The sequence below is a fragment of the Bidens hawaiensis genome, unplaced genomic scaffold, assembly GCF_021521415.1.
Source record: "Bidens hawaiensis isolate Kalapana, Puna unplaced genomic scaffold, B.hawaiensis_p1.1 tig00017684_1, whole genome shotgun sequence".
Taxonomy (NCBI): domain Eukaryota; kingdom Viridiplantae; phylum Streptophyta; class Magnoliopsida; order Asterales; family Asteraceae; genus Bidens; species Bidens hawaiensis.
In genome coordinates, this window is record NW_027492672.1 from 29,046 (window position 1) to 52,644 (window position 23,599).

Genomic DNA, 23,599 nt, shown 5'->3' on the forward strand with positions numbered 1-23,599 from the left:
CGACCTCTAAACTTTGGCTTCGGGTGCTCATGGTCTTGACTATTAACTTCTTTAAGTTCCTTTTCAGGTTGAAGAATGTGCCGACCTCACCGCTATTTTGTACATAAAATGCTCTCAATTTTTGAATCAGCCTAAACCAGAGATGAGAGAAAAATTAAGTAAAGGGATACATATATAGAATGTGAATATAGGGGGGGAACAACACATTTAAAGCTGATATGGACTTTAATGGTTTCAAAACTGTGGACATGTAACATGTTTTTTGACCTTTTTTCTTACTTTTGAGTAAGAAAAAAGAAGTTTAATGTTCAACTTTAACATACATTGTAGTGTAGAAGTAGGACCAAACAGCAACAGATTAAGCAAACCTCTAATGCAAGCCCAAACCTTCCTTCTTAAAGACTTAAAAGTATTTGGCTTTTAAGTCATGCTAATGTAGACTCTTAAAACTTAAGGAGTCTTGTATTGGTGTATATCTGTCAATATGAACATGTCTAGACTTTTGGACATGTGAGGCATCATGTGATTGGAAGCAAGATCTTATATACCAAATGTACAAGTACACATCATAGCATAAAATCATTTCAAATAAGTCATTGAACTATATAATTGGTATCATTTTGTACTAAACACTACAAAAAAATATATATATGTAACCAACTCATATTAAATACATGATATCTTTTGTTTAATTAAGTTAATTCAAGAGCATTTTAGACATTTAGTTCCTAATTATTTGATAGAATAAGTTACAATTATATCGTTACAATCCAATGTATATATTATATATATGAAAGATTTGTCCGAAATCTATTGTGAATTTAGGTGAGGACAGTCATTTGTCAGCTATGCGTTATGAGAGTTGTGAAATATGAGATGTGAGTTCATCATGTATGTGGCATGTAGAGAGTGAAAATTTCACATTTCAAATTCAAAATGATGTTTTATGATGGGACAAAAGTGAAATATGGCTGTAGAATGAGATGGAGTTATATGACTGACGTCTACATAGCATGGGCTCATGCTCGCTAGCCTTCTCACACCTTTCCCCCCGGGGTGTGACATGTTCCAGTTCCTTGACACTTACATGGCATGCATGTGCTCACACCCACCCACATATGCCATAAATCATAATACATGGCCTAAAAGGTATAGAAGAAAACATGTAAATAGCCATTTTAAATGAAAAACATATTTAACTTTCTTATAATTATTTTAACCAGTAAAAATACTAACATGTCTATTTGTAAACGTACATATACTTATAAAAAATCATCTCAAGACAAAAATCTCATGATCCAGTTCTAAAACCATGAGAATCCACCTGTAATTTTCATCAAGCGTCAAAATATGTTTTTCAAGTGACGAGTAAAATTGAATAATCATAAACGAATAACCAATATGTAAACAAATTTAAGTGACATCAGGAGAGAAGGTTTCTTTGAAGACGTGGGAAGAACCCGAGAACCAAGGGCTATACCGTTCAGGAGAAACAGTCTAGGGATTTCAAACCGGGGTCGACCGCAAACTGATCTTCGACCATCCAATCATAACGTAACATTCTTAAAAATAAAAAGAAAAAAATAAAATCATTATCAGTCTCACAGTAACCAAAATCAAAATTAAAAATGAGCTATTACTCTTCCGCAATTCATCCTCTCGTCCACCCACTCCAGCTGCAAGGTATACCTAACCCTAATTCTCTAATCATACTCTATACCTCTTAATTCATATCCTAATCGGTCTTTATTCAATCTCAAGTTATTCAATTCAACCTGAATCGCTCAATTACTGAATCACGAACTAAACCCTAGGCTGTACCCTTTATTGTTTCATTTTAGGCCAAAAGTCGGTGGATTTGTACTTTGTGCATTCTCGAGTTAAAATCGTTTCTGTTTGTTTATCAGTTTTACCTTGTGTGTGCTGTAATTCATTGAATTTAGGGATATTTTGATTGCCGCACGAGTTTGAATGTTTAAAGCGCGAATTCCGAACTTAGAGAATCGTTATGGACTTTGCTAGTTAACCTGTAAATGCTATGAATATGCAAAAGTCAGTCGAATTGTGAGTTATTGTAATTCTGAGTTAAAATTGTTTCATTTTGTTTATCAATTTTACCTTGTGTAGCTTCAGTTGGAACTGGATACTGGCATACTGTAATATATATTGAATTTAGGTATGTATTAATTGTTGCATCGGCTCGAATTATTTAAAGCGGGGATTCTGAAATTAGAGAATCATTATGAATGAAGTTTGCTAGTTAATCGGTGGTATTGTGCATTCTTGTAATTCGGAGTTAAAATTGTTTCATTTTGTCTGTCAGTTTTACCTTGTGTAGCTTCAGTTGGAACTAGATACTGTATTCCATTGAATTTGGGGATATTTTTATTGCACTCGGTATCGGTGCTATAGCGGTTTCGGACCTGGAGCAGAATATCATTAAAAATATCGGTACCGATAATATCGGCGATATTTGACCGTTATATCACTGATTTTCCCCCGATATCAGTTTTTTAAGTGTTAATTGTCAAATTTTAGTGTTTAATGTTAGTGTTTTTAGTCTTAATCAATTCCTACTTGCTACAATTGTTAGTGTTTTGCTAAAGGTTAATTTTTTAATGGTAGGAGAGTATACTGAATTGTTAGTGTTTAAATGACTATATATTTATAAATTTTGCTTGATATTAAAATTATCGACATCCCACCGTGATAATCTATATCTCAAATATCGGTCCTTTGACCGATATCTGATATTTTTTTGCATGAACTGCATAGTGTATCAGTTTGAATATTTAAAGCGCGATTTCTGAAATTAGAAAATCGTTATGGACTTTGCTACTTAACTGTGCATGCTATGACTATGCAAAAATCGGTGGAATAGTGCATTCTTGTAATTTAGAGTTTAAATTGTTTCAATCTGTTTATCAGTTTTATCTTGTGTAGCTTTAGTTGGAACTGGATACTGTAACCTGTTGAATTGAGGGATGTCTTAATTGTTGCATTAGTTTGAATATTTAAAGCGTGGGTTCCAAAATTAAAGAATCGTTATGAAGTTTGCTTAGTTAACTTGTGAATGCTATGAAATGGAAACATTTTTTAATATATCAAAATTTTTATCAGTTCTGCAGGGGCATCATCGCCTGCTGTTGCCACTAATGCTGGCAGTGCAGATTGGTTGGGTCATGGCCAAGGATCCAAAGTAGGTTCTGTGTCTCGAATTGGCTCACAGCCCATGTGGATTTCATTGAGTGCGAGTGTTGGTGGTTCAGCTTTGGGCTCGTCTCAGCCTTCTTGTAGACCATGGGAGAGGGGTGATCTTTTGAGGAGACTGTCTACATTTAAGCCTGCAAATTGGTTTGGAAAGCCTAAGGTTTGACGTATATTATTAATCTACTTAACATGTCCATGTGTTCAACATGCATTGCTGGAACTTTTTATAGATCAAATGACCTGTTTTTATACATTTTGTAATATGTTCAAGCATTCAACATGCATTACCTTTTTATATGATTATATCTTGTATTACCACTTTAAGTTTTAAAGTTTATGCTTGAATTCCATTAGATGCTTTATTGTAGTTTTATCTCTCATGCAGGCCGCTAGTTCACTTGCCTGTGCAAGAAGAGGTTGGGTAAATGTTGATGTTGATAAAATTGAATGTGAGTCTTGTTGTGCTACCCTCAAATACGTTGCACCAGATTCATGGACTCCTACAAAAGGTCAAATTTGCTACAATTTATCATAATTTTGTATCCTGTTTTTCATAATTCGTATATCATATGCTGTTAGCAGGTGATAATGTTGGAGAAGAATTTAGCAATCAGCTTGATGAAGGACACAAAGTGATTTGCCCATGGAGAGGAAACAGCTGTGCTGAAAGCTTAGTTCAGTTTCCTCCAACTCCACCATCAGCCTTGATTGGTGGTTATAAGGACCGTTTTGATGGATTGTTCCAATTTCTCTACCTACCAATTGTGGCTGCTTCTACAGTTGACCAGATGAGGGTCTCTAGAGGTTCTGAAATTGACCGCTTTTTGGTTCAACCGCATGCTTTTGTCACAGGGGAATCGTGTTTTAAAGCAGACATAGCATCTGGTTCAGATAATACCAAAGAAGAGGTGTTATTCTTATATTCACGTGTAAGTTGCATGCCTCACTTACTACCTAGATAAACTGATTACTAAGTAAATGGGTTGAAGTTGTGACCTCTGGTAAATTATCATCATTTGTGAGCTTTATTTTTGTTTTACTGATCGATAATCATCTGTGTGTAGGCTCAGAAATTGATAAGCCTATGTGGATGGGAGCCGACATGGGTTAGAAATGTTCAAGACTGTGAAGAACATTCTGCTCAATCGGCAAGAAACGGATGTTCTTACAGTCCCATTACCGATTTTGCACCACCAGAAGACCGACTTCCTATCAAAAAAACATTATCCAAAAAGGGTCCTGATAAGAATGAACAATTGAGAGCTAGATCGCCTTTGCTCGAATGTAGCTTATGTGGGGCCACTGTCAGAATCCTGGACTTTTTGACTGTCAATCGTCCTGCTCGCTTTGCTGCTAATATTAATGATGTTCCTGAAACAAGCAAAAAGATGGCTTTGACCCGTGGAGTAAGTGCAGCTAGTGGAATTAATGGATGGGTTGCCACTGACCCAATGGAAAAAGATCAAAATGACCTTGATGAAGCAGCAACCACAGGGGAAGGAAAGTCAATGTCAAATATTGGAGTTGACTTAGATCTTACAATGGGTGGTGGGTTTTCTGGTGGAACTACGCAGAAAACCGTGGTACCTGAGCAATATGAAGATGTAAACATCGGGAAAGATCTTATTATTGGGCAGCCCACCAGTAGCGAGGTTGGTGATCGGGCAGCATCTTATGAATCCCGAGGTCCTAGTACCCGCAAAAGAAATCTAGACGAAGGTGGGAGCACTGTCGATAGGCCGCCACATGTCACAATGCAACAAGCAGATAGTGTTGAAGGGATTGTCATTGACCGTGATGGTGATGAAGTCAATGACAGTAAACAGTCATCTGGTCCTTCTAAACGTGTGTGTGAGCGTGAGTCTCATGTTTTTGAATCGCATAGACGAGACTCATCCGGTGCGGGCCCTAGCCAAACCTTATATTTTGATATTGAACAAGATGTTCACTTTCATACATCTGCTATCGATTCCACGCGGGCTTCTTCTGTTATTGCAATGGATATGGTTTATCATGTTGATGATAATGATTCAATGGAAAGTGTTGAAAATCGTCCTGGAGATTTTGATGATGTTGATATTAATGATCCTTCTACTTCAGCTTTTAAAAGTCCTGATTTAAACGACCCGTCAGATTTGAATTTGAGTAATCAAGCCCAACAGAGTATCTGTCCCGCTTCGGTTCGGGCCCCGGGTGAGATCGGGCTTAGCAGCACGAATGACGAGGAAGTATTGAATACAGATACCGCCACCGAGCACCGGCGGGATGGTGGTCCAAGCCTTGCGATTAATGGCGGGAGTGTTGGAATGGGGGCTAGCCATGAAGCAGAAATCCATGGTGTTGAAGGCTCGGTTCATAGGACCGAGAGTGTTGTTGGGGATATGGAGCCGGTGGCTGAAGTTACAGAAAACCAAGGGCAAAATGGGGAATTTGCTATGGATCCTGGAGTGATGGGTGATTTTGTGCCCGAAGAAATGGATCAAGATCTGATGTCAAGGTCTGTTGGAAGAGCAGATAGCGGGTCAAAGATTGTTGGGTCAACTAAGGCGGAATCGGTTGAAAGTGGTGAGAAGACTAGTAATATGAATGTTTTAGGGCATGAGCAGAGTGCACACCCGTCTCTTTCTTGTAATGCGGTTTTGTGTTCTGGGATTGAAGCATCAAAGGATGAGGTGACACAGGGTGGAAAGTCTTCCCCAACTGATGAAGGCGGATTCACAAGTTATGCGGTTGCCAATGGGATAGGTAGGTTCACTTTGTCTTTATTTTCCACGCACATATACACATCTGTATGCTCTTTATCCAACTGCACGTATATTAAATATGCACTTTGCCAGCTGTCAACTGTTCTTTAAGACAACTTTGTTACTGTTAAATGGTTTAAATGTTAGTGGTATTTTTGTTTAGGCCCTCCAAATGGAGAAAGCAACTTTGAAGAAGCTGTGGAGTTTGATCCAATTAAGCATCATAATTTCTTCTGTCCTTGGGTCAATGGGAATGTTGCTGCAGCTGGTGTTACCAAAAGTATCAGTTCAAGTTCCAGTGCTGGTGCTTTAGCCCTTTGTGGATGGCAACTGACCTTAGATGCTTTGGATGGCTTCCAAACGCTTGACCCAAATCAGACAGTTGAATCTGAATCTGCTGCTTCGTTGTACAAGGTGTGCCAATTTTAGCCTCATTTTTATAAATATTATACTTGTGTAGGTTGAAGTTCATTACAGAACACTAAATTATTGCAAGAACAAAAAGAACAAATTTAGATCGTGTAATTTTTAAATAAATGTTATATTATTATTTTTTTTAAATTCTACTTCTTACATACATATTTGTTTGTATCTTTATGTACATAAAAAAGCATCAAACTATTTTTTTGTATATGCTTTTAATTTTTTTTAACAATTTATCTACACTTGTGTAGGTTATATACATAAACGATACTAGTTCATTTTTTTTTCTATTTCAGGATAGACGATAGACATTGGATTTCTATCATTTTCTTTTATTTTAACATTTTTAAAACTGGAAAATGAAGGATTCATTTTGTTTTACGTGTTCTCACAATATTTAGTGTTATGTGTAGATCCCTCCCGTACTTGTGTATTGATAGATGTCTTCGTTTATTTATAAAGATGATAATTTTAGCTTGTTTATATATGAAGTTTAGTTTACTTGCTATTTTTCAGTGTAGTGTTTTAATTTAGGAAAATTGGATTTTAATCATCCAAACTATTAACTATTGGCCAATAATAATCCCAACTAACAATATGAATGGTAAATTGTTAATAATCCCAACTTTCAGTTTCGTTACACCTATAACAATCTCAGTCTAATAGTGTTAACTCCGTTAGTTATTTCTTTTAAGTGAATGTGATAATGACCGAATTACCCTTTACATTAAATAATTATAAACAAAAATAAGAAATTGAATATATTTTGGGATCACTTTTGATAACTAAAAATCAATAAAGATTACAATAAATAGCCTGAAATCCACCCACCGGATCTCCTCATCGGAACGCCGTCGGCCATCCATCTGCACCAAAACTGGCCACCGCCACCTGAAACCTGCAACAACTCCACGGTGCGCCCCCAGTGTACTACTTCTTCATCAACAACAGCACTACAACATACATAAAGATTTCCACATAATCCATTCTCTCAATTCGTTAATTAAATCACAAATTGGAGACAAATTGAGTAGTTTATTTTTCTGATTTAGATTAAAAAATGTATCAATCTGAAATTAAAACTGGAATTGAAGTTAAAAATGTATTTTCTCATATCTACCGGCGATTTCCACTGTCATCTATAATTTTTTTCCGGCAAACACATCTATGACGTCACCTTTCTCTCCTCCCAGCGGCTGGTAGTCCTGGTGTTGTTGCAGGTGGGTGGCCGGTGTTGGTGCAGCTGGCCGGCCGACTGCGGTCGGCGGTTTTGTTTTGCAGTCTTTTCGATGAGGAGATCCAATGAGTGGATTTGGGGCTGTTTATTGTGTCAATATTCTTATTTAGTTATAAAAAGTGATTATTTATTATTTATATAATGTAAAGGGAAATATTGTCATTTTAACATTCACTCAAAAGAAATAACCAATGGAATCAACACTGTTAGACTGAGATTGTTATGGGTAATGAAACTGTAAATTGGGATTATTACTGGCCACATTGTTAGTTGGGATTATTAGTGGCCAATAGTTAATAGTTTAGATTATTAAAATCCAATTTTCCTTTACTTTAAAGGTTTGGCAAATGGGCGGTTTGGCTTCAACAAGTATTTCTTTGTTCGGGTCTGGGATGATCTAAACATTGTTCTTAATTAATGTGTTAAGTATGTATCTAAAATATACTTAGTTAATTGGTGAATTTCTGATTTTCGTGTTCTTGAGAAATGGAAGTATAGTTGGTAGTTGGATGTATTTTTGCAAATATGTTAGTTGTGTAAAAACAAAGTGCTAATTATTCATACCTCTACCTGTTGATTGGACTGGTAACCTGGCATGAATTTTTGCAGGATGATCGTCAAATTTCGGGTCGAAAGCACATGGCACAACACTCTCTCAGCAAAAGCCATGGCCAGAACTGAAACTGCCATTAATCTGGTAATTTTTATTATATATCCATTTCACAACTTCAGGACCCCCCCCCCCCCCCCCCAAACCACGAGATTAGAGGTGACAAAATGGTATGGTTGAGTAAAGGGTAAAAAACGGATTATTCTACAAATTATTTATAAATAGTTGGTGTGTCAAATACGATTATAAATTTATAATGTATATTATATTAGTAACAGACTAATTATTTAATTTTGTCAATAAAATTATACTTCGTATCTCAAAAACACTTTCTGGTGACTTTCAGCCATTGTGACCGTTTTCCCTTCTAGATATTTTGTTTTCCCTTTTTCTTATTTTGGTATCTTATCAGTTTAGCATTCATTTTATATGCATATTTGCAGTGCAGCCAAACATCTCTGGTCGTGTTACAAGAAGTTCAAGTGTTGCCTTTTTCTTGGAGTATGTACCTAGACCCCTATAAAAAGAAGTTAAATGGTCTACATTGCACTTCTATCTATTTCAAACTTGTGTTCCTTGTTGCTTATAGTAGTTTATAATAAAGTGTTTAAAAACGCGATAGGAATTTACAGAAAGATATGGAGTCTTTTATATTTTGTATGTAGGAATGACATTGTTAAGATGCTAGACATACATTTGAAGTTTGAATCATCTCCCAGTCCAACTTCATATGGAAATTGTACCAATGGTTGTTCATTTCTATATACCTATTGTTCGGTCCGTTTGAGGGACTAGTTTTGAGACCGAGTTCTGGTGGTTGTCTACAGTCTAGTCCCTGATATTTTGATCAACGATCAATGGGTAGGTTAAGTAATGGTAGTTTTTTTTATTTATGGGTGAAAAAGAGTTATTTTCAGTAATAATTTAATATTGTGTTAATTGTCAGCACGTCAATTTTGTTAAAAAGTTATATATTACAACAATATTCTAATTTTTTAATAAAGTTATTTGATATGATTAAAGCTTTAAGAATATAGTTTTACGTTTAAGACTTTCTTTTCATTTTACATGTTTCAGCTTAGGTTGTTCCATTCGGTTTTACTCGTTTAGTCTAAACTTAATGTGGATTGACCGATGATTTCTTATTGGAAATCTCATGAAATTTAAACGTAAATGCTCGATTGTTGTAGGTCAGTAATAAAATTGTGCTGAGAAATTTTGATGAGTATATCTTGTTATAAGGCATAAGACAAAGATTGCATAAAGAAAACTAAAAGATTCTAGCAAAGTTTACTGGTATTCTTATGTTCTTGGTATCAACATAATATCGTCTATGGTTGAGGTATGCAAAACCTGAGTTCAAGTTGCATTGGTAAAGCTAAAGAGCCGACTCGAGACTCCATCATACCTGATAAAGTTATTATATGTTTGATTTTGGTTTTAGTTTTAGATCCTACTTAATGAGTTATCAACTGATCGATATTAACCAAGCCTTACCTATCACTGTCAGCATTAACCGAGCTGAGTTCCTATCTAGCCGAGCCAGGCTAAGCATTGAGACAGACCGAGTTCCTACCCATTACGAGCCTATCTTCAGCTCAATATTACTTACCCGCCTGTTTGGTGGAAAAATAAGTTGGAAAGTGAATTTTATGGTGTGGTGACTTCTGTCTGGTGGTTCAAATCTAACCCAAATCTCTTTATAGGAGTTATTTTAAATTGTAAAAATAATTCCATCCAAAAAAACCATAGATTTGACAACAAATATGTACCCGGCGTGAATTGAACACGCAGCCTTCTTTCCAAGTCAGACGCTCACCCATTGCGCCATTTAACTCTTATATCAGTAAACGAATGCTGCACTTCCTTGTATGCATAGCTAGATTGTACACCCTGGATATACAATTGTACATATGTTGTAGACAAACTAAATGATCGTTTTAGCATTTGGAAAATTATGGAACAAAAAAACCGATGAAAACGTTTCCTAAAATAAAAATCTTAATTCATCATAGACTGTTTAAACCTGAAAAATAGTTTTTGCCCGAGAATTAGTTATATATTCAAAATTATTGGCCAACGGGTAGCTTAGTACTTGGTGTGGTGACCGGTATCTAATGTGTGACAAGTAAGGCAAGTTTAAGGGGGGTGTTTGGGATTCCTTATCTAATATAAAGACGAGCTTTGATAAAATCGATAAACCCGTGCCTAAATGTTAATGCTGTTGAATTATTAATTCAAAACACAACTAATGATTTGGTTTTGTGATATTATGATCCCTTTGCAAAAAAAAATGTAATAAAAGATTTTAATCGGACCTTTCAAAATATGTTTGATGTATACTTGTCAAAATATGGTTCCACGACACCTATACATGAATCCGTGTCATCCACGGGTGCGGGTTCTAGTAGGCCGGGAAACCCGTTGAGTAGTTTTATTCAAAATTTAAGACACGACAATAAATAGTAAACGTGTTCGAGGTAACATTTCAAATAGCGAGTTCAGTAGGTATAGCATAACATATTTCTTTTCTGTTATGGGTCTCGAGGAATTGACCAATTTTGATATATTAGCTTGGTGGAAAGAAAAGGAAACACAGTTTTTGACTCACGATTGAAAGTCTAGTAGCGTTTACATCGTAGAGGAAGTCACCGGAAATTTGGCCGGAAAGTCGCAAGAAAAGTCACAGGAATTGTTGGCTGGAAAAGTTCATTGGAAAAAGTCATCGGAAAAGTCAATGGGAAAGTCGCTGGAAAAGCGGTCACGGTCAATCAATTGTACTTTTCAACATTGAAAACACTATAAAAAACACAATGAAGAAAATACAATTATATAACACAATTTGTAAAAAAAACCCACTAACTTTTTTTAAAATTTTTATATAACAATACGTTACTCATATTAAAAATAACAAAACGCTTGTTATTATAGTAATTTCTTTTTTGTTAAAAATGTCGAATAAAAAGTTAAGGACGTTTTGAAACGACGAGACAATTGTCATGTGTCTTGCATGTGGAGAGAGAAAATAAACAAATGTGTTATCCTCCTAAACTAATCTCAACCATCAAAGTATAAAATCAATGGACAATACTGTTTTTTTATCCTTTTGACAAAACCAATACTTTTTATTATAACATAACCCTTAATATTATGGATTATATAATTTGTTGGGTTATGTTATGTTGTCTTTTTTTTTTTTTGTAATATTTGATATCTAACTTTTAGAACCATTTACATTGTTTTTGTTATGGCTTATGGTTAATCGACTTGCTATAACCTTCAAACGTGATTAACTGAAAACCGATATAATGGATCAGTTATGGTTATCTATTAACCGTTATATCGGTTATTGCTGTGAGTTGGATCCAAACCGATCCATATGCACCCCTAATCAAAAGAGTAAATAGTTGTGATCAAATAAGTAATTTCATATTTGACCAGTTACAAATTTAGTCAGGGTTGAACTTGCAAACCCTATGAAACTTAAGGGTCTTCATTACTTCTTGTCTCTCTCTATATATATATAATAATATTTGTCCCAAAGGAATTTAATCTTCCATTAATCAATCAAACCCTAGGGCTCGCTATCACCATCACCGCAGGTAACAAAAATACCTAAATGTTGAAACTATGTTGGTATACATACGTACATACATACATACATACATGTGTAATAAAAGAATCCCCTGTTTTATTTTGTAATTTGCAGTAACCAATGGATCCAGCACCAGAACCAGTTACTTACATTTGTGGAGGTCTGTTTCTTTTTTATTTTTTTTAATTACTCTTTATGTTTGTGTATTTTGATATTCTTGATTTCTTTCACTGTCTGTCTGTAATTACTTGAGTTTATATACATATACATGTGTGTGTGATGTAGATTGTGGTCATGAGAATACTTTGAAGGTTGGTGATGTGATTCAATGCCGAGAGTGCGGTTACCGTATTCTCTACAAGAAGCGAACTCGCCGAAGTAATTATCTTTCAAATCTTTTTTTTTAATGGGTAATTTTGGTTAAGTAGCTTTAAATTTTGGCCAGCCTCACAGCCCGCTTGTAAAAGCTTGAGCTAGCTCGTCTATCTTAGCGAGCTGAAATGTTTAATTGCTTGGCTTGTAAAAGCTCGAGCTAGCACGTTTGTTTATAAGTTTTTAAATTTTGTACTTTCTTACACATATTGATATATATGAATTATGAAACAGAAAAAATGGTATTTTAAACGTATGCCTAATGCAGAATTTATAAACAACATATATTTAATGTATTAAAATTTGGGTTGTATAAACAACATATTTAAGTTTGGGCTTTAATTTAATTTTGTCAACGAGCCAGCTAATGAGCGAGCCAGTGAACCAGCTTAACTTGGCCGGGTGCACATTTACCAACGAGCCTAGAACTGATAGTTTTATGAACCACCCTAGTCTTACCTGGTTCCATTGGCTAACATGGCATTGGTGGAATGTCGTGAGGTAACTGGTAACAGGTTCTTACGGTTAACCAAAAAAAAGTGTGGTTTAATGACACAAAATGCATTACTTTTGAAAATGAGACCTTGTTTGTTAGAAAGAAGTGAATAATTGTTGTTTGTATCCCTCATAAGTGTACACATATATGCTCTTCCACTTGTATTTTTTATCACTTAGGAGAACTAAATAGATGAACTCATTCACTAGATACCTACTATATAGTTTTACTTAATTCACAGTCACAGACACAGACACAGACACAGACACAGACACATAGCCAGTTAGAATTTAAATTGCCATTGGCTTAAAGTTGGTTACAACTCGGTGATCCTTAATTTTTAACTTCATTTATGAAAATTTGTTACTGTCTTTACAAGCACAAGAATTTGGTGTTTGCTGGATTTGTTATAGGCACAATATTTTGTATTTACCAGCCTCTTGTATGATTCTAAATCTATGTAGTTTGCATCATCTTTTTATCTATCACATGCCAAAAGTATTCTTAATTCCTTGATTATCTGCTGCAGTTGTGCAGTATGAAGCCCGTTGAAGAACACGCTGCAAGTGAAGCTCACATTGGCATCATCAGTTATGATTGGATTGTCTTGTAATAAGTGTGAAATTTGGATATTTAATTGTGAATAATCAAACTTGTCTGTTTGAAATGTTTGAAGATCCTATGTTAACAGACAGAAGTTATAAGGTATAGCACTGAAATTCGACGATTACCAATTACGCAACATTGTTTCATTTGCTCAAACATTTTGCTTTATAAAATCAAAATCATATTAACTTTCTTTTAAAACGAGGGATGAGATTTTTTTACTGAAAGCTGTACCCCATGTATTCGGTATGGATATCGGTACCAAAAATTTAGGTTTTCAGTACAAACAAGGATATCAATATCGGTATGTTGGTATTTTGTATCTGTTAGGAATACGTTGAAGTTTATTGGGAAATATCCGTATTGATATCTAATAAAATGGGTCCAACCAACTTTTTAAATCATAAAACAATGAGACTTCATCGAGATTTCTGTTGATGATACAATAAACAAAGAAAAGGAGAGGGGGGAAATGGAAAGGTGATTGGTGAAGATTTAACGAATATCTTAACATTTTTGTTGTTTTGGCTTATTTTGTACAATCATTTTTATAAGTTTTATGGGAGATTTAGTATATTCTGATATTATGTTACTTGATTACGAATGAATTTGATATTTTATTTTGGTATTAAGTTTTATTGGTTTTAATTTTGGTTTTGCTTGTGATATTAGTAATAACGGTACCCGTACCAATATAGCCAATTTGGTACCCGTCAGCCGTTGCATACTGGTACTGGTACCGGAACCTAGACCGATTCAACTAATTTGTTATTCGTACTAGTACCAGTATTAGTACCATGACCATTGGAGATTTGAAAAATTACACACACACACAAGCGGTACAAAAGCAGGTATCATACCAATATATTGTGTTGATACTCATACCTTTAATCCCTACTTCTAGTTTTACACCTTACCAATTTATGAGAACACGTAGGGGTGCCAATCGTATCGCGTTGACAGGTTGAGATTCTTTAACTCTAATCCAACCCGTATATTTGTGTCATGTTGACCCATTTGAATTTGTGTCGTGTATCGGATCAACCATTTTATGTTTATTTATGAATATGAGTAATACCTAGTGATTTTAGTAACAATTTTAACAATTAAATACTATTTTTCATAGGAAAACAACATTTAGTTATTTATGAAATATCTAATTGTTTTTGTGTATATATATCTCTATCTCAATTAACAAATTTGGGTTTACATATTTAGCTAAAGATAAGAGCAAACAAATAAAATAATAAATAATTAAAGAATAGACCGTTAGAGTTAGTACTAATAAAATAAAAAGGTTGGAAACTAAGAGCAGATAAAAGTAATTTAAAAAAAAAATTAAAAATGAATAGATATATGTAAATTAAAAATCTAAGTATTTAACTTTAAAATTTAATAACTCGAATCTCTAGAATTAAAATATTAACTACTCTAAAATTCTTAAACATGCTAATGGGTCAACCCACTTTTTAACAGGTCGTGTCAGCCGACCCAAACCTATATTTTATCTTGTCAGGTTCGGGTCGTATTAAGAATGGACCCCTTAACTGAACACCATATACACCTTATACCACTAGCCCTAGATTTGCTAAAAGCACTTTGATAATCATATTAACAGAACAATTAGTATCAAAGGCATCACAAAATTAACAAAACAAAAAATGATTATTTTGATAAACGAATGCGTCACAAAATTTAATTTTATCAAGAAATTCCAAGTTTCTTTTTTAAGACACAGGAGAATTCATAAACCAAATGATTTTGCGGGTCAGGCGGCCTCGCATACTCAGTTGGGCTCTTCTTTAACCCATCCGAGTTCCAATAAAAACCGGAGAATGGTTATTTGGCAACCCGGTTAACAACAATGTCTAGACAAGCCTTTAATTCTCTACACTAACATCATGTAGACATGTAGAGAGCTTATTCTGGATACTACAAATTAATTTAAAACAAAATTTATGACAAGTGTTAAGGTTTATCAAAACCTTGTTACAATTCATACACTAGAAATCTCAAAAAACAATATTGATTTCTAAACCTAGAAATAAATATCCGTGCCAAATGTACATGCACATTATATAATTAAACGACAAACATATGGTAAATGATATCACAGATCATCATGCTGCTTCAGCAAAAGCTTCAGGTGCATCGGCCCTGCACATGCACGTAGCAAATTAGATAATGAAAATAAGAAATAATTACCATTTAAGGATTAAAAAGTTTCACTTCATTTATTTACCTCTGAAATCCTTCTCCAACTTCCATTCTTAAAAAGTTCCCAATTTTCACTGGGGTTCCCACTTCCTTGGATAGTTCACTCAACAATGTCTGCAAGAGATTGAATATTATAAAAATTCAATCACATTAATTTTAGTTTTAATATATAAACGCCAGATAACATACCTTCACATTGATAGTGTCGTTTACAATAAACTTTTGCTCCATTAAAACAACTTCCTCAAAATACTTCCTTAACCGACCTTCAACCATCTTCTCTATTGCCGCTTGGGGCCTACCCGAACTTTCAGCCTGGTAAAATAAAATAATAATCAAACATTTAGATGCAAATATAATAATAACAATAATAGTAAAATACACGGATGGTTCCTGTGGTTTGGTCCAAAATTTGGATTTCGTCCCTAAAGTTTAAAAGTTACAAAGTTACAGATTTAGTCCCCAACCAGTCAACCACCTAATTTACATTCATAAATGGTCCCCAAGTAAGATAAAATCATAAGATTACTATTTTACCCTTTTTTTAAAGTTACACTTTGATCCTTTACTATTTTACTCTTTTAACAGTTACAGTTTAACCACTACACTTCGACGCATTCAGACACTATCTTAGATAGCCTGTTCTATTACCATTAATAATATTATGATTATTTTAATAATTCAAAATCAGAAGTACAGCAAGTTTGAAGAAATTTCACCTGAGATTTGAGAATTTCACGTTCATTCTGAACCGCATCAGAAGAAACATGTTCTTTTGTTAGAAATAAAGGCTTTGCAGCCACCACATGCATTGCCAATTCTGAACCGACACGTTTAACAGCATCCAGTGGAGCATTTTCATCCTCAACTTCAAGTGACAAAATTCCAGCAATACGTCCCAACCCTAGAATAATAATAACATCAAGATTTAATTTTTAGTGATTTGCTGAGTTTCTTGAAAAGCCTTCATTAATTCAATATTTAAAAATGATAATCTTTACCAGGATGAGGACAAGTATGAAGATATGTAGATATCACACCAGTATTAGAAAGTGGCACTGCAAAACCCCTTCTAAGTTTCACATTCTCACCCATCATTGCAGCCACTTCTGTAATTGCATTCTGAACTGTTGTTTCTCCACTTAACTTAGGATGGTCAAAATTGATCTTCAAATTCTGCACATGATGTGCCATTAACCATAAGTTTTATAGCCCAATCACTTAAAACTAACAGGAACTAAAAGCCTCTGAGATGTGTATACGCTTGAGCTTTGGCTCAATTCATATGAACTCGTATGCAATAAAAAAACAAAGCCTTGAGATGGAATCATAAATAAACTATGCTGAAACAAGTAGCCAAGAGGCTAAGATCAACGAGCCAAATAACACCACCTGACATAATTACATATACTTAATGAGACCGGCATACATTATCATCCCCAATATCTCATAATATGCATGGAGCCTAACACCAAAATCTCAACTCCTAAGTCCCAGCATATGCTCAATAACTCAAAAACAACTCATAAAGTTGTGAACTTGATACTTTAAACACAAAGCTAATGTTGTTTCCTTATTGATTCTATTATCTGCTTTTAAATATCATAAATCCATGCAAAACATTTCACCATATTATTAAAAATCTAATTTTGTAAAAGAAAAACCACTCATTCATCGGCATTCCCTTATTAAGTTCAATGGAAATAAGAAATTTAAGAAGCTGCTTTAACTTTACTCAGAATTCTAGATAAGTGCTAAACTTTATAACCTAGCATAACTAAAGCAACTTATGAGCTTGTAAGCAAACCATGAACTAAGGAAAGTCAGAAAACAAATCAGGGTATAGAACTAGGATTAATGTACATCACATGCCTTTCCATCCGATGATTCAATGAAAGTTGCAACAATTTTCATCTTGAATTGTCCCATGAAAATAACATTTCCTCTAGGCAAATTTCAAACATCCAGTAATTTATTTGTCTGTTACTATAATTTGATTGTTTTATGCTATTGTTGTCCACTAAATTAATGTTCAAAACTTCAAATGTTTCAATCTCATGAGATAGAGAGAGTACAAAGTTAGATTTAGATGTATTTTACATATATTGCATTATTAAGGCATACTGACGATCAATAATACATAAATATCTCTATTGTCTCGAACTCAAGCCAACTAAATTTAAACAACATTCGGATGGATTTCATGTAAATAAAGGGCAAACACAATATATTCAAACTAAAAAGATCAAAAAAATTTGATCACATGATGATCAAATCTGAACGGCAAGTCAAATCTCTTACCTCTAAACCTTGAAGTCCAATAGAGAACGGACCGGTCACTTGTTCTGAAGCTTCAGTAGACAGTGCCAATTTGGCCAAAGACGAAGCCTGCAAAGACAATCATTTACATAATCACTTCCAAAACACGCATCCAAAGACATTTATTAAAAAAAAACAGTTTAATAAGACTGACCAGGTACTGAAATATTTCATTTCTTGCAACAAAATCGGTTTCACAGTTAAGCTCAATAACAACCGCCTTTTTATCATTCTGTGACAACGCAAGTAAACCCTCGGCTGCGGCTCGAGACGCCTTTTTCGATGCAAGTGCCACTCCTCTTTTCCTCAGTTCCTTTTGAGCATCCTCTGTTAACATAATCATCATTATATATTCATAAAAAAATAAAAACCGAGATAAAATAAATAAAACAATATTTTTATTTTATTTTTTTTTACCTAAATTCCAGTTGCAGTCGATAAGAGCAGACTTGACTTGTTTAATAGGAGCACTAGTTCTTTCTCTTAACTTCTTAATCAGACTCATATGATCCGAAGGCGAAACCTCACTTGAATACGTTCGTGTAGAGTAACCGTATTCGGAATGTATAGGGACACTCACTCGCCTACATAGAGTCTCAATTGACCGTTTTGCCCCTCTGGAAAGCATCATTTTGTAAAACTGCATATCACGATTTACAGTACTCAATAATAGAGAAATGATATATAAATGTTTCATTACAAATAACATGATAAACCTAATTAGCAGAAACATGAGAGTATGTAGCACTTAGTTTTTTGAAATGATATTCTACAAGTTAACAACCTAAAGAGCACGTGGCTGATAAGATCTAATACGAACAAATTAACATATATGATATGTTGTTATAAAATGAGAGAATTATATTATAATAATAATAATAATACCTGGAGATCGGAGATGAGAATTAAGGAAGGAGGTTTAAGAGAGGTGTGCCGGTGGCCGGAGAAAGTATGTGCGTCAAGTGATTAGAGATTTTGGGGGCTTGATGGGCCTCATGTGGGCTAACTGGGCTTGGGACTGGGCTTTAGTATAATTGATTAGTCGTTGTTTAATTAATAAGTAAGCTTAAGCACAATTATGAAAATCTGAATTTGGAGTTGGATAACGTTTAATAACTTTATTTCTTACTTTCTTCTCTTAACTTTTAAGTTTCGAGTTAAACTGATAAGTCCCTTACTCGACGAAGAAGGTTGAGAGTTTATAAGGTTAGTAAATTCTTTTTTCCTAAGTGCGTCTGTAGTGGGGTGTCGTTCCACTGCCAAATAGGCTTGGAATTTCCTTAACACTACTACGGCTTTTTGTAAATGGGTCGTTTCGTGGCCCATGTCGTTCATGTGGAAAAGGGGTTGCACATGTTTCCCTTATTCACCCTTTGTATTTAATTAAGTGAGGCAATAGCATATTTTCCTTTATTTAAATTTGTTTAACTAATTTTTAACATTATTTAATCATTATTATAAGACGTTCAAGTGCGAAGCACTCTCAACGCTAATGTTGAGTCACTTCTTGTCTTCTCAAGCTAAGAAAAATCAAGCTTAGGCCACCAGTAATGAGAGTTTAATTCTGATATGTGAGACCACAAAATGCCAAACACACAACCCTTATGTCGCTATACGGCTTTATCATTCCATGGCGTTATTGTAACAACGCTTAATTGACCAAATATTTGACCAATAAATGAATATTAGCACAGTGACTGTTGTGAACACTAAAAGTTATTATTTTTTTAAACTTCTTTTTGTTTTATATAAATTACATCAAAAATCAATTCACACTTCTCAAAATTACAGCAATTCATCTTAAAAATTTCTCTCATAGTGCTAAAAAATGGAAGAATATTATTTATCGTCATCAACGACGACTAGTGATGATGGTACGTCTTTGGATTCGCATGAGATTGACGAGACACTCAAAAGTGCGATTGAACTCATGGTAGAGTTTATGGCCACATGAGATGGACAACTGAATATGATTAGTTTTTTAATATTTTCAAGATTTTTATTATTATTATTTATGTGCTTTTTTAAAAAATGTTAATGAAATATTTTATGTGTAAATGTCAATGAATGTGACATCAATTTTTTTTTATCTTTTATATTTATTTAAAAATATTTGAATAATAAAAAATAAAAAAAGGAAAAATAAAAAAAATAATTGGGTAACGAGGGAAGAAACATTAACCATTAAACATCTTTTTGCCTAAAATAAGCTATGTTGAGTTGGCACTATGTGACGAAAATGACTTTGATCACTTTATAAGACATTAATCATTACTCATGGCCTTAGTAACATGTTAAAAATTTCTTGGAGTTGTCAAGTCAACATGAACACATTCCGAAGTCGGGTGAAAAGCTTCATATGTACGTTTAGAACATACACTTTGGTATTAATCTTCCCCCTTATAAATAATCTACTCTGTTAGCACGGTAGATATTAACCATGTACAATCTTACCATTAAGGTAGTCGTCATTTATTTACTTCTCATAAGTTATCACCTTATACAATAATATGTATGCCCTCTAAAATAGGTAGTGGCCACCTTTCACAACGATCTTCTCTTTAAGACGGTAGAAATCACATATATACGAATGTTTATCAAGTTTAATGATGATATTATAACTTGATATCTTCTTGAGATGAATATTTAATTGGGTATAATTACTCAAGAATTCCTTTTTATTACCACATTGACAAAACCATTGAAAGTTTCTTGGAACTTGCATGGATGATTGAAAGTTGCATGAGAAATAATGACAAGGGGTAACTGAAGTAACAACAATTGGTCCATGGGTAGCAATTATGATAAGCAACAAATATGCTGCTGTCACTAGTAATTGTGATGAACTGATCGGAACTGGGCTATCCGCAACAACTTTTTTATGAGTAGCAACTTGGCTATCAACCCTCTATGTATGTGTGCATCAGCATCAAGTTGAGCCATCCAATCCTCAACACTATAAAGAACTGAGTTGTTGCTAAAGGAGATCCTACTTATGATTTTCTTGTTTACAACATATTAATGATAACTGATCGAGTAACTGCTTATAACCCTTTTAACCGGAAATTAAACCTACAACATAAAAGCAAGAAAGAATTTGTGTAATTTTCAATTCATATTGTATTTTTCTATGTGCTTACATGTCATATTTATAGACTAGCAAATTAACAAGCTAACTGAATCATTCATTAACAAATTATATCCTCGTCACCTCAAGTTATTGAACCTGAGATCTACAACCAACTTTAAGGTGACAAAACGTGGAAATGAACACATTAACAATACCATAAAGATTCATGATTCTAACAGCTGATCGATCGGGTATGAAACATGTACCCGACTGGAATGTGATGATGCAACTCAAGTATGGTTATTGAGGGTCATCTTCTGCAACGACCAGAATAAACGAATTCAGTTTAGTAAAAGGAAACCGACTTGTAACAATTGTTTATCATAACTCGAAATGCACTGAGAAACTCACGTATAGATACAGGATCTATATGTACAAAGAAACTTGCAGCAACAATCATATAACAAAACAAGAGCATTAATCCTTTGAAGTAATTTGATGTTCCCTCCTGCAAGTTCAGTCAAAACTAGTCAATATGTTGAAAATAATCAAACAAAGGGTAGGTGTTCAAGAGAATATTAGACATCTAACAAATAGTCAAACTATGTAGGTCAAATTTTGCAATATTCATGAGAAGGAATAATATTTTTAATATTCAAACCTGCAGCATGAAGGCTACGACCAGAACCGTCATAAAAAGAGTGGCCGTCTCAAAAGGTTCAAAATCAAGGTCCATCGGGTGTCCGATTATCCATCCAACAACCACACAAATTGGCATCTGTAAATGAATACATTAACAATGGTGATGAACATTTTAGTCATTGTATTCAACACTTGCCAAAGTTTTAAACACATATTTTAATGGAAAAATATTGCAAAAATATGACCATTTAACAGAGATTAGTATGATAGTATCATTATTATTAAATACTGAAATCACTAATATACTTTATGAACACCTACCACAAACATGGATATTTGTGTTGATGATCCAATCGCTACTCCTAAAGATATGTCCTACAAAAGTAATCAAATTTATAGTAGAAAAGATTAAAATTGTCACCTCTGATTTTAATCAAACTAACAAGTAAAAAATATCAAACTAACAAGACAAAAACACTTACAAATTTGTCTTTCACTGCAAACATAATAGCGCTCGCATGTTCTGCTGCATTTCCAACAATAGGAAGCAGAATAACACTAATGAATGCTACCGGGACATCCATCGCAACAGATGCACCCTGGAACACAGAATCATTGTATGCTAAAATAGGTTAAAATGCCACCTCTGATTATATATTTATAATCAAACTAACAAGATTTGAACCTCTACTGCATTAACCAAGTATTCTGAGAGAATTGAAATGAATAGAGTCAAAAAGCCAAGCCAAATAATCGATTCCCACTTTGAAATATCTGCAAATTCTTCGTTATCTGAACTCGATGTCGGAGTATCCTGATATTTTTAACAATTAACAGAAAGTATAAACATATTGCACGATGCTATACTTTTAGTCTTTATGTAGGTGATCTGTACCTCTTTAAGTGATGCATAATCTTGCTTCTGATTTGTAAGCAGAAAAAAGATATAGATGCAATATGCTACAAGCATTATACAACTACAAAATCTTGAAAGGGATAATATTGATGTCCCAATATGCAATTCGGTGTTTGTGACATGAAGAACAGTTGGGAAAATCAGGGCCATAACTGCCATCAAGAGCAATCCTACATTCATCCCAGCATTTGACTGACAATAAACTTAATTTAATCAATATTAATGATTAACTGATTATACATATTACAAGTATGACGATGAATAGAGGTGGAAAAATGGGCATTTGATAGTGAGTAGTGTTTGGTAGGGGTCGGTTCGGGTTGTGGTTGACTTGAAACACTTTTTGTTGGGCTTGTAAATGAACTGAACGTTCAATATACAGTTCGTACCGTTCGGCAGAAGATAGTTTATGTTTGACTAAACGAAAGAACATCAACATTAAAAAATTTGTTCATTTAATTGAATAAAGAGCATAACACATGCCTCGTTCGTTCACTTGAATATGTTTATGTTTGTTTGTTTTACCTTGTTCGTTTATGTTTGTTAATATATTCATTTAAATTTTTTGGCCCATTACAACTCGGTAAAGTTTTAGTAACTTTCTAGGCCCAACATATTGTTCTTCACGTTACTTTTAACTAGTTTTAGCTCAGTTACGTTTGTTCATCTACGTCCGGTTATGTTCATTCTTTTACGTTCATGAACCGTTCGTTATACTGTTAACAAACAAACATAAACCAAAACAATCATATTCATTTTCTTAGCCATCAGACACAAACAAAAAACCATAATCATTTAATTTTTCATGCTCGTGAAAGTGATTATGGTTGTAAAGTATCGATCGATTATTATTGATAAACAATGACCCTATATATAGGGAAGAATACAACCAAGAAATAAGGAAAGGATATACACAATGAATACAATGATTATCTCTAAATAACTAACTATAATCTATTCCTAACATACATAATAATTGGCTGGCTAAGACACCCCCTCAGTTTGAGCGGGCGGAGGACAGACGCTCAAGCTGGACCGAAATGATTGGAATAGTTCCTTTGGTAAATATATCCGCATACTGCATAGAGGATGGGACGTGAAGAACTTTAATGTGCCCAAGACGAACCTTCTCTCTGACGAAG

The 23,599-nt window shown here is 34.2% G+C and overlaps 3 protein-coding genes and 1 pseudogene across 5 annotated transcripts; 2 read left to right on the forward strand and 2 right to left on the reverse strand.

Annotated features, from left to right (window-relative positions):
- Nucleotides 1–1,087: 1,087 nt before the first annotated feature.
- LOC143554477 (uncharacterized) lies at nucleotides 1,088–8,969 on the forward strand. Its single transcript, XM_077044223.1, has 9 exons — nucleotides 1,088–1,149; nucleotides 1,600–1,683; nucleotides 3,121–3,370; nucleotides 3,596–3,719; nucleotides 3,793–4,139; nucleotides 4,275–5,955; nucleotides 6,118–6,368; nucleotides 8,224–8,311; nucleotides 8,668–8,969. Exons 1-8 carry the CDS (start codon nucleotides 1,088–1,090, stop codon nucleotides 8,293–8,295), a joined length of 2,871 nt encoding a protein of 956 aa, XP_076900338.1. The 3' UTR covers nucleotides 8,296–8,311; nucleotides 8,668–8,969.
- Nucleotides 8,970–11,909: 2,940 nt separating this feature from the next.
- Nucleotides 11,910–13,414, forward strand: LOC143554459 (DNA-directed RNA polymerases II, IV and V subunit 12). Its single transcript, XM_077044203.1, has 3 exons — nucleotides 11,910–11,979; nucleotides 12,105–12,197; nucleotides 13,217–13,414. Exons 1-3 carry the CDS (start codon nucleotides 11,940–11,942, stop codon nucleotides 13,237–13,239), a joined length of 156 nt encoding a protein of 51 aa, XP_076900318.1. The 5' UTR covers nucleotides 11,910–11,939; the 3' UTR covers nucleotides 13,240–13,414.
- Nucleotides 13,415–15,196: 1,782 nt separating this feature from the next.
- LOC143554470 (elongation factor Ts, mitochondrial-like) lies at nucleotides 15,197–18,737 on the reverse strand. 2 transcript variants are annotated; one of them, XM_077044217.1, is made up of 9 exons: nucleotides 18,715–18,737; nucleotides 18,247–18,469; nucleotides 17,984–18,156; nucleotides 17,812–17,898; nucleotides 16,512–16,686; nucleotides 16,230–16,414; nucleotides 15,700–15,825; nucleotides 15,536–15,624; nucleotides 15,197–15,450 (listed from the first exon to the last, which is right to left on the reverse strand). In XM_077044217.1, exons 2-9 carry the CDS (start codon nucleotides 18,458–18,460, stop codon nucleotides 15,414–15,416), a joined length of 1,086 nt encoding a protein of 361 aa, XP_076900332.1. In that variant the 5' UTR covers nucleotides 18,461–18,469; nucleotides 18,715–18,737; the 3' UTR covers nucleotides 15,197–15,413. The 2 variants fall into 2 exon arrangements, with proteins under 2 accessions (XP_076900332.1, XP_076900331.1); XM_077044216.1 differs by lacking the exon at nucleotides 18,715–18,737 and having other exon boundaries at nucleotides 18,247–18,475.
- A 2,427-nt stretch (nucleotides 18,738–21,164) lies between these two features.
- LOC143554472 (vacuolar cation/proton exchanger 5-like) lies at nucleotides 21,165–22,667 on the reverse strand (annotated as a pseudogene). Its single transcript, XR_013139026.1, has 6 exons — nucleotides 22,227–22,667; nucleotides 22,024–22,140; nucleotides 21,863–21,916; nucleotides 21,561–21,677; nucleotides 21,311–21,407; nucleotides 21,165–21,216 (listed from the first exon to the last, which is right to left on the reverse strand). The product of XR_013139026.1 is annotated as a vacuolar cation/proton exchanger 5-like (transcript).
- Between the last annotated feature and the right edge of the window lie 932 nt (nucleotides 22,668–23,599).

What these genes read in the sequence shown, in the direction of transcription:
- LOC143554459 (XM_077044203.1), top strand. Translation starts at nt 11,940, where the DNA reads ATGGATCCAGCACCAGAACCAGTTACTTACATTTGTGGAG. An exon ending in AGTTACTTACATTTGTGGAG is followed by an intron (nt 11,980 to 12,104) that starts GTCTGTTTCTTT and finishes TGTGTGATGTAG; the next exon opens with ATTGTGGTCATGAGAATACT. An exon ending in CAAGAAGCGAACTCGCCGAA is followed by an intron (nt 12,198 to 13,216) that starts GTAATTATCTTT and finishes TATCTGCTGCAG; the next exon opens with TTGTGCAGTATGAAGCCCGT.
- LOC143554477 (XM_077044223.1), top strand. Translation starts at nt 1,088, where the DNA reads ATGGCATGCATGTGCTCACACCCACCCACATATGCCATAAATCATAAT. An exon ending in ATTGGTTTGGAAAGCCTAAG is followed by an intron (nt 3,371 to 3,595) that starts GTTTGACGTATA and finishes TCTCTCATGCAG; the next exon opens with GCCGCTAGTTCACTTGCCTG. An exon ending in TGTTATTCTTATATTCACGT is followed by an intron (nt 4,140 to 4,274) that starts GTAAGTTGCATG and finishes ATCTGTGTGTAG; the next exon opens with GCTCAGAAATTGATAAGCCT.
- LOC143554470 (XM_077044216.1), bottom strand. Translation starts at nt 18,475, where the DNA reads ATGCAGTTTTACAAAATGATGCTTTCCAGAGGGGCAAAACGGTCAATT. An exon ending in CGACTGCAACTGGAATTTAG is followed by an intron (nt 18,157 to 18,246) that starts GTAAAAAAAAAT and finishes TTATGTTAACAG; the next exon opens with AGGATGCTCAAAAGGAACTG. An exon ending in ACGACACTATCAATGTGAAG is followed by an intron (nt 15,625 to 15,699) that starts GTATGTTATCTG and finishes AATCTCTTGCAG; the next exon opens with ACATTGTTGAGTGAACTATC.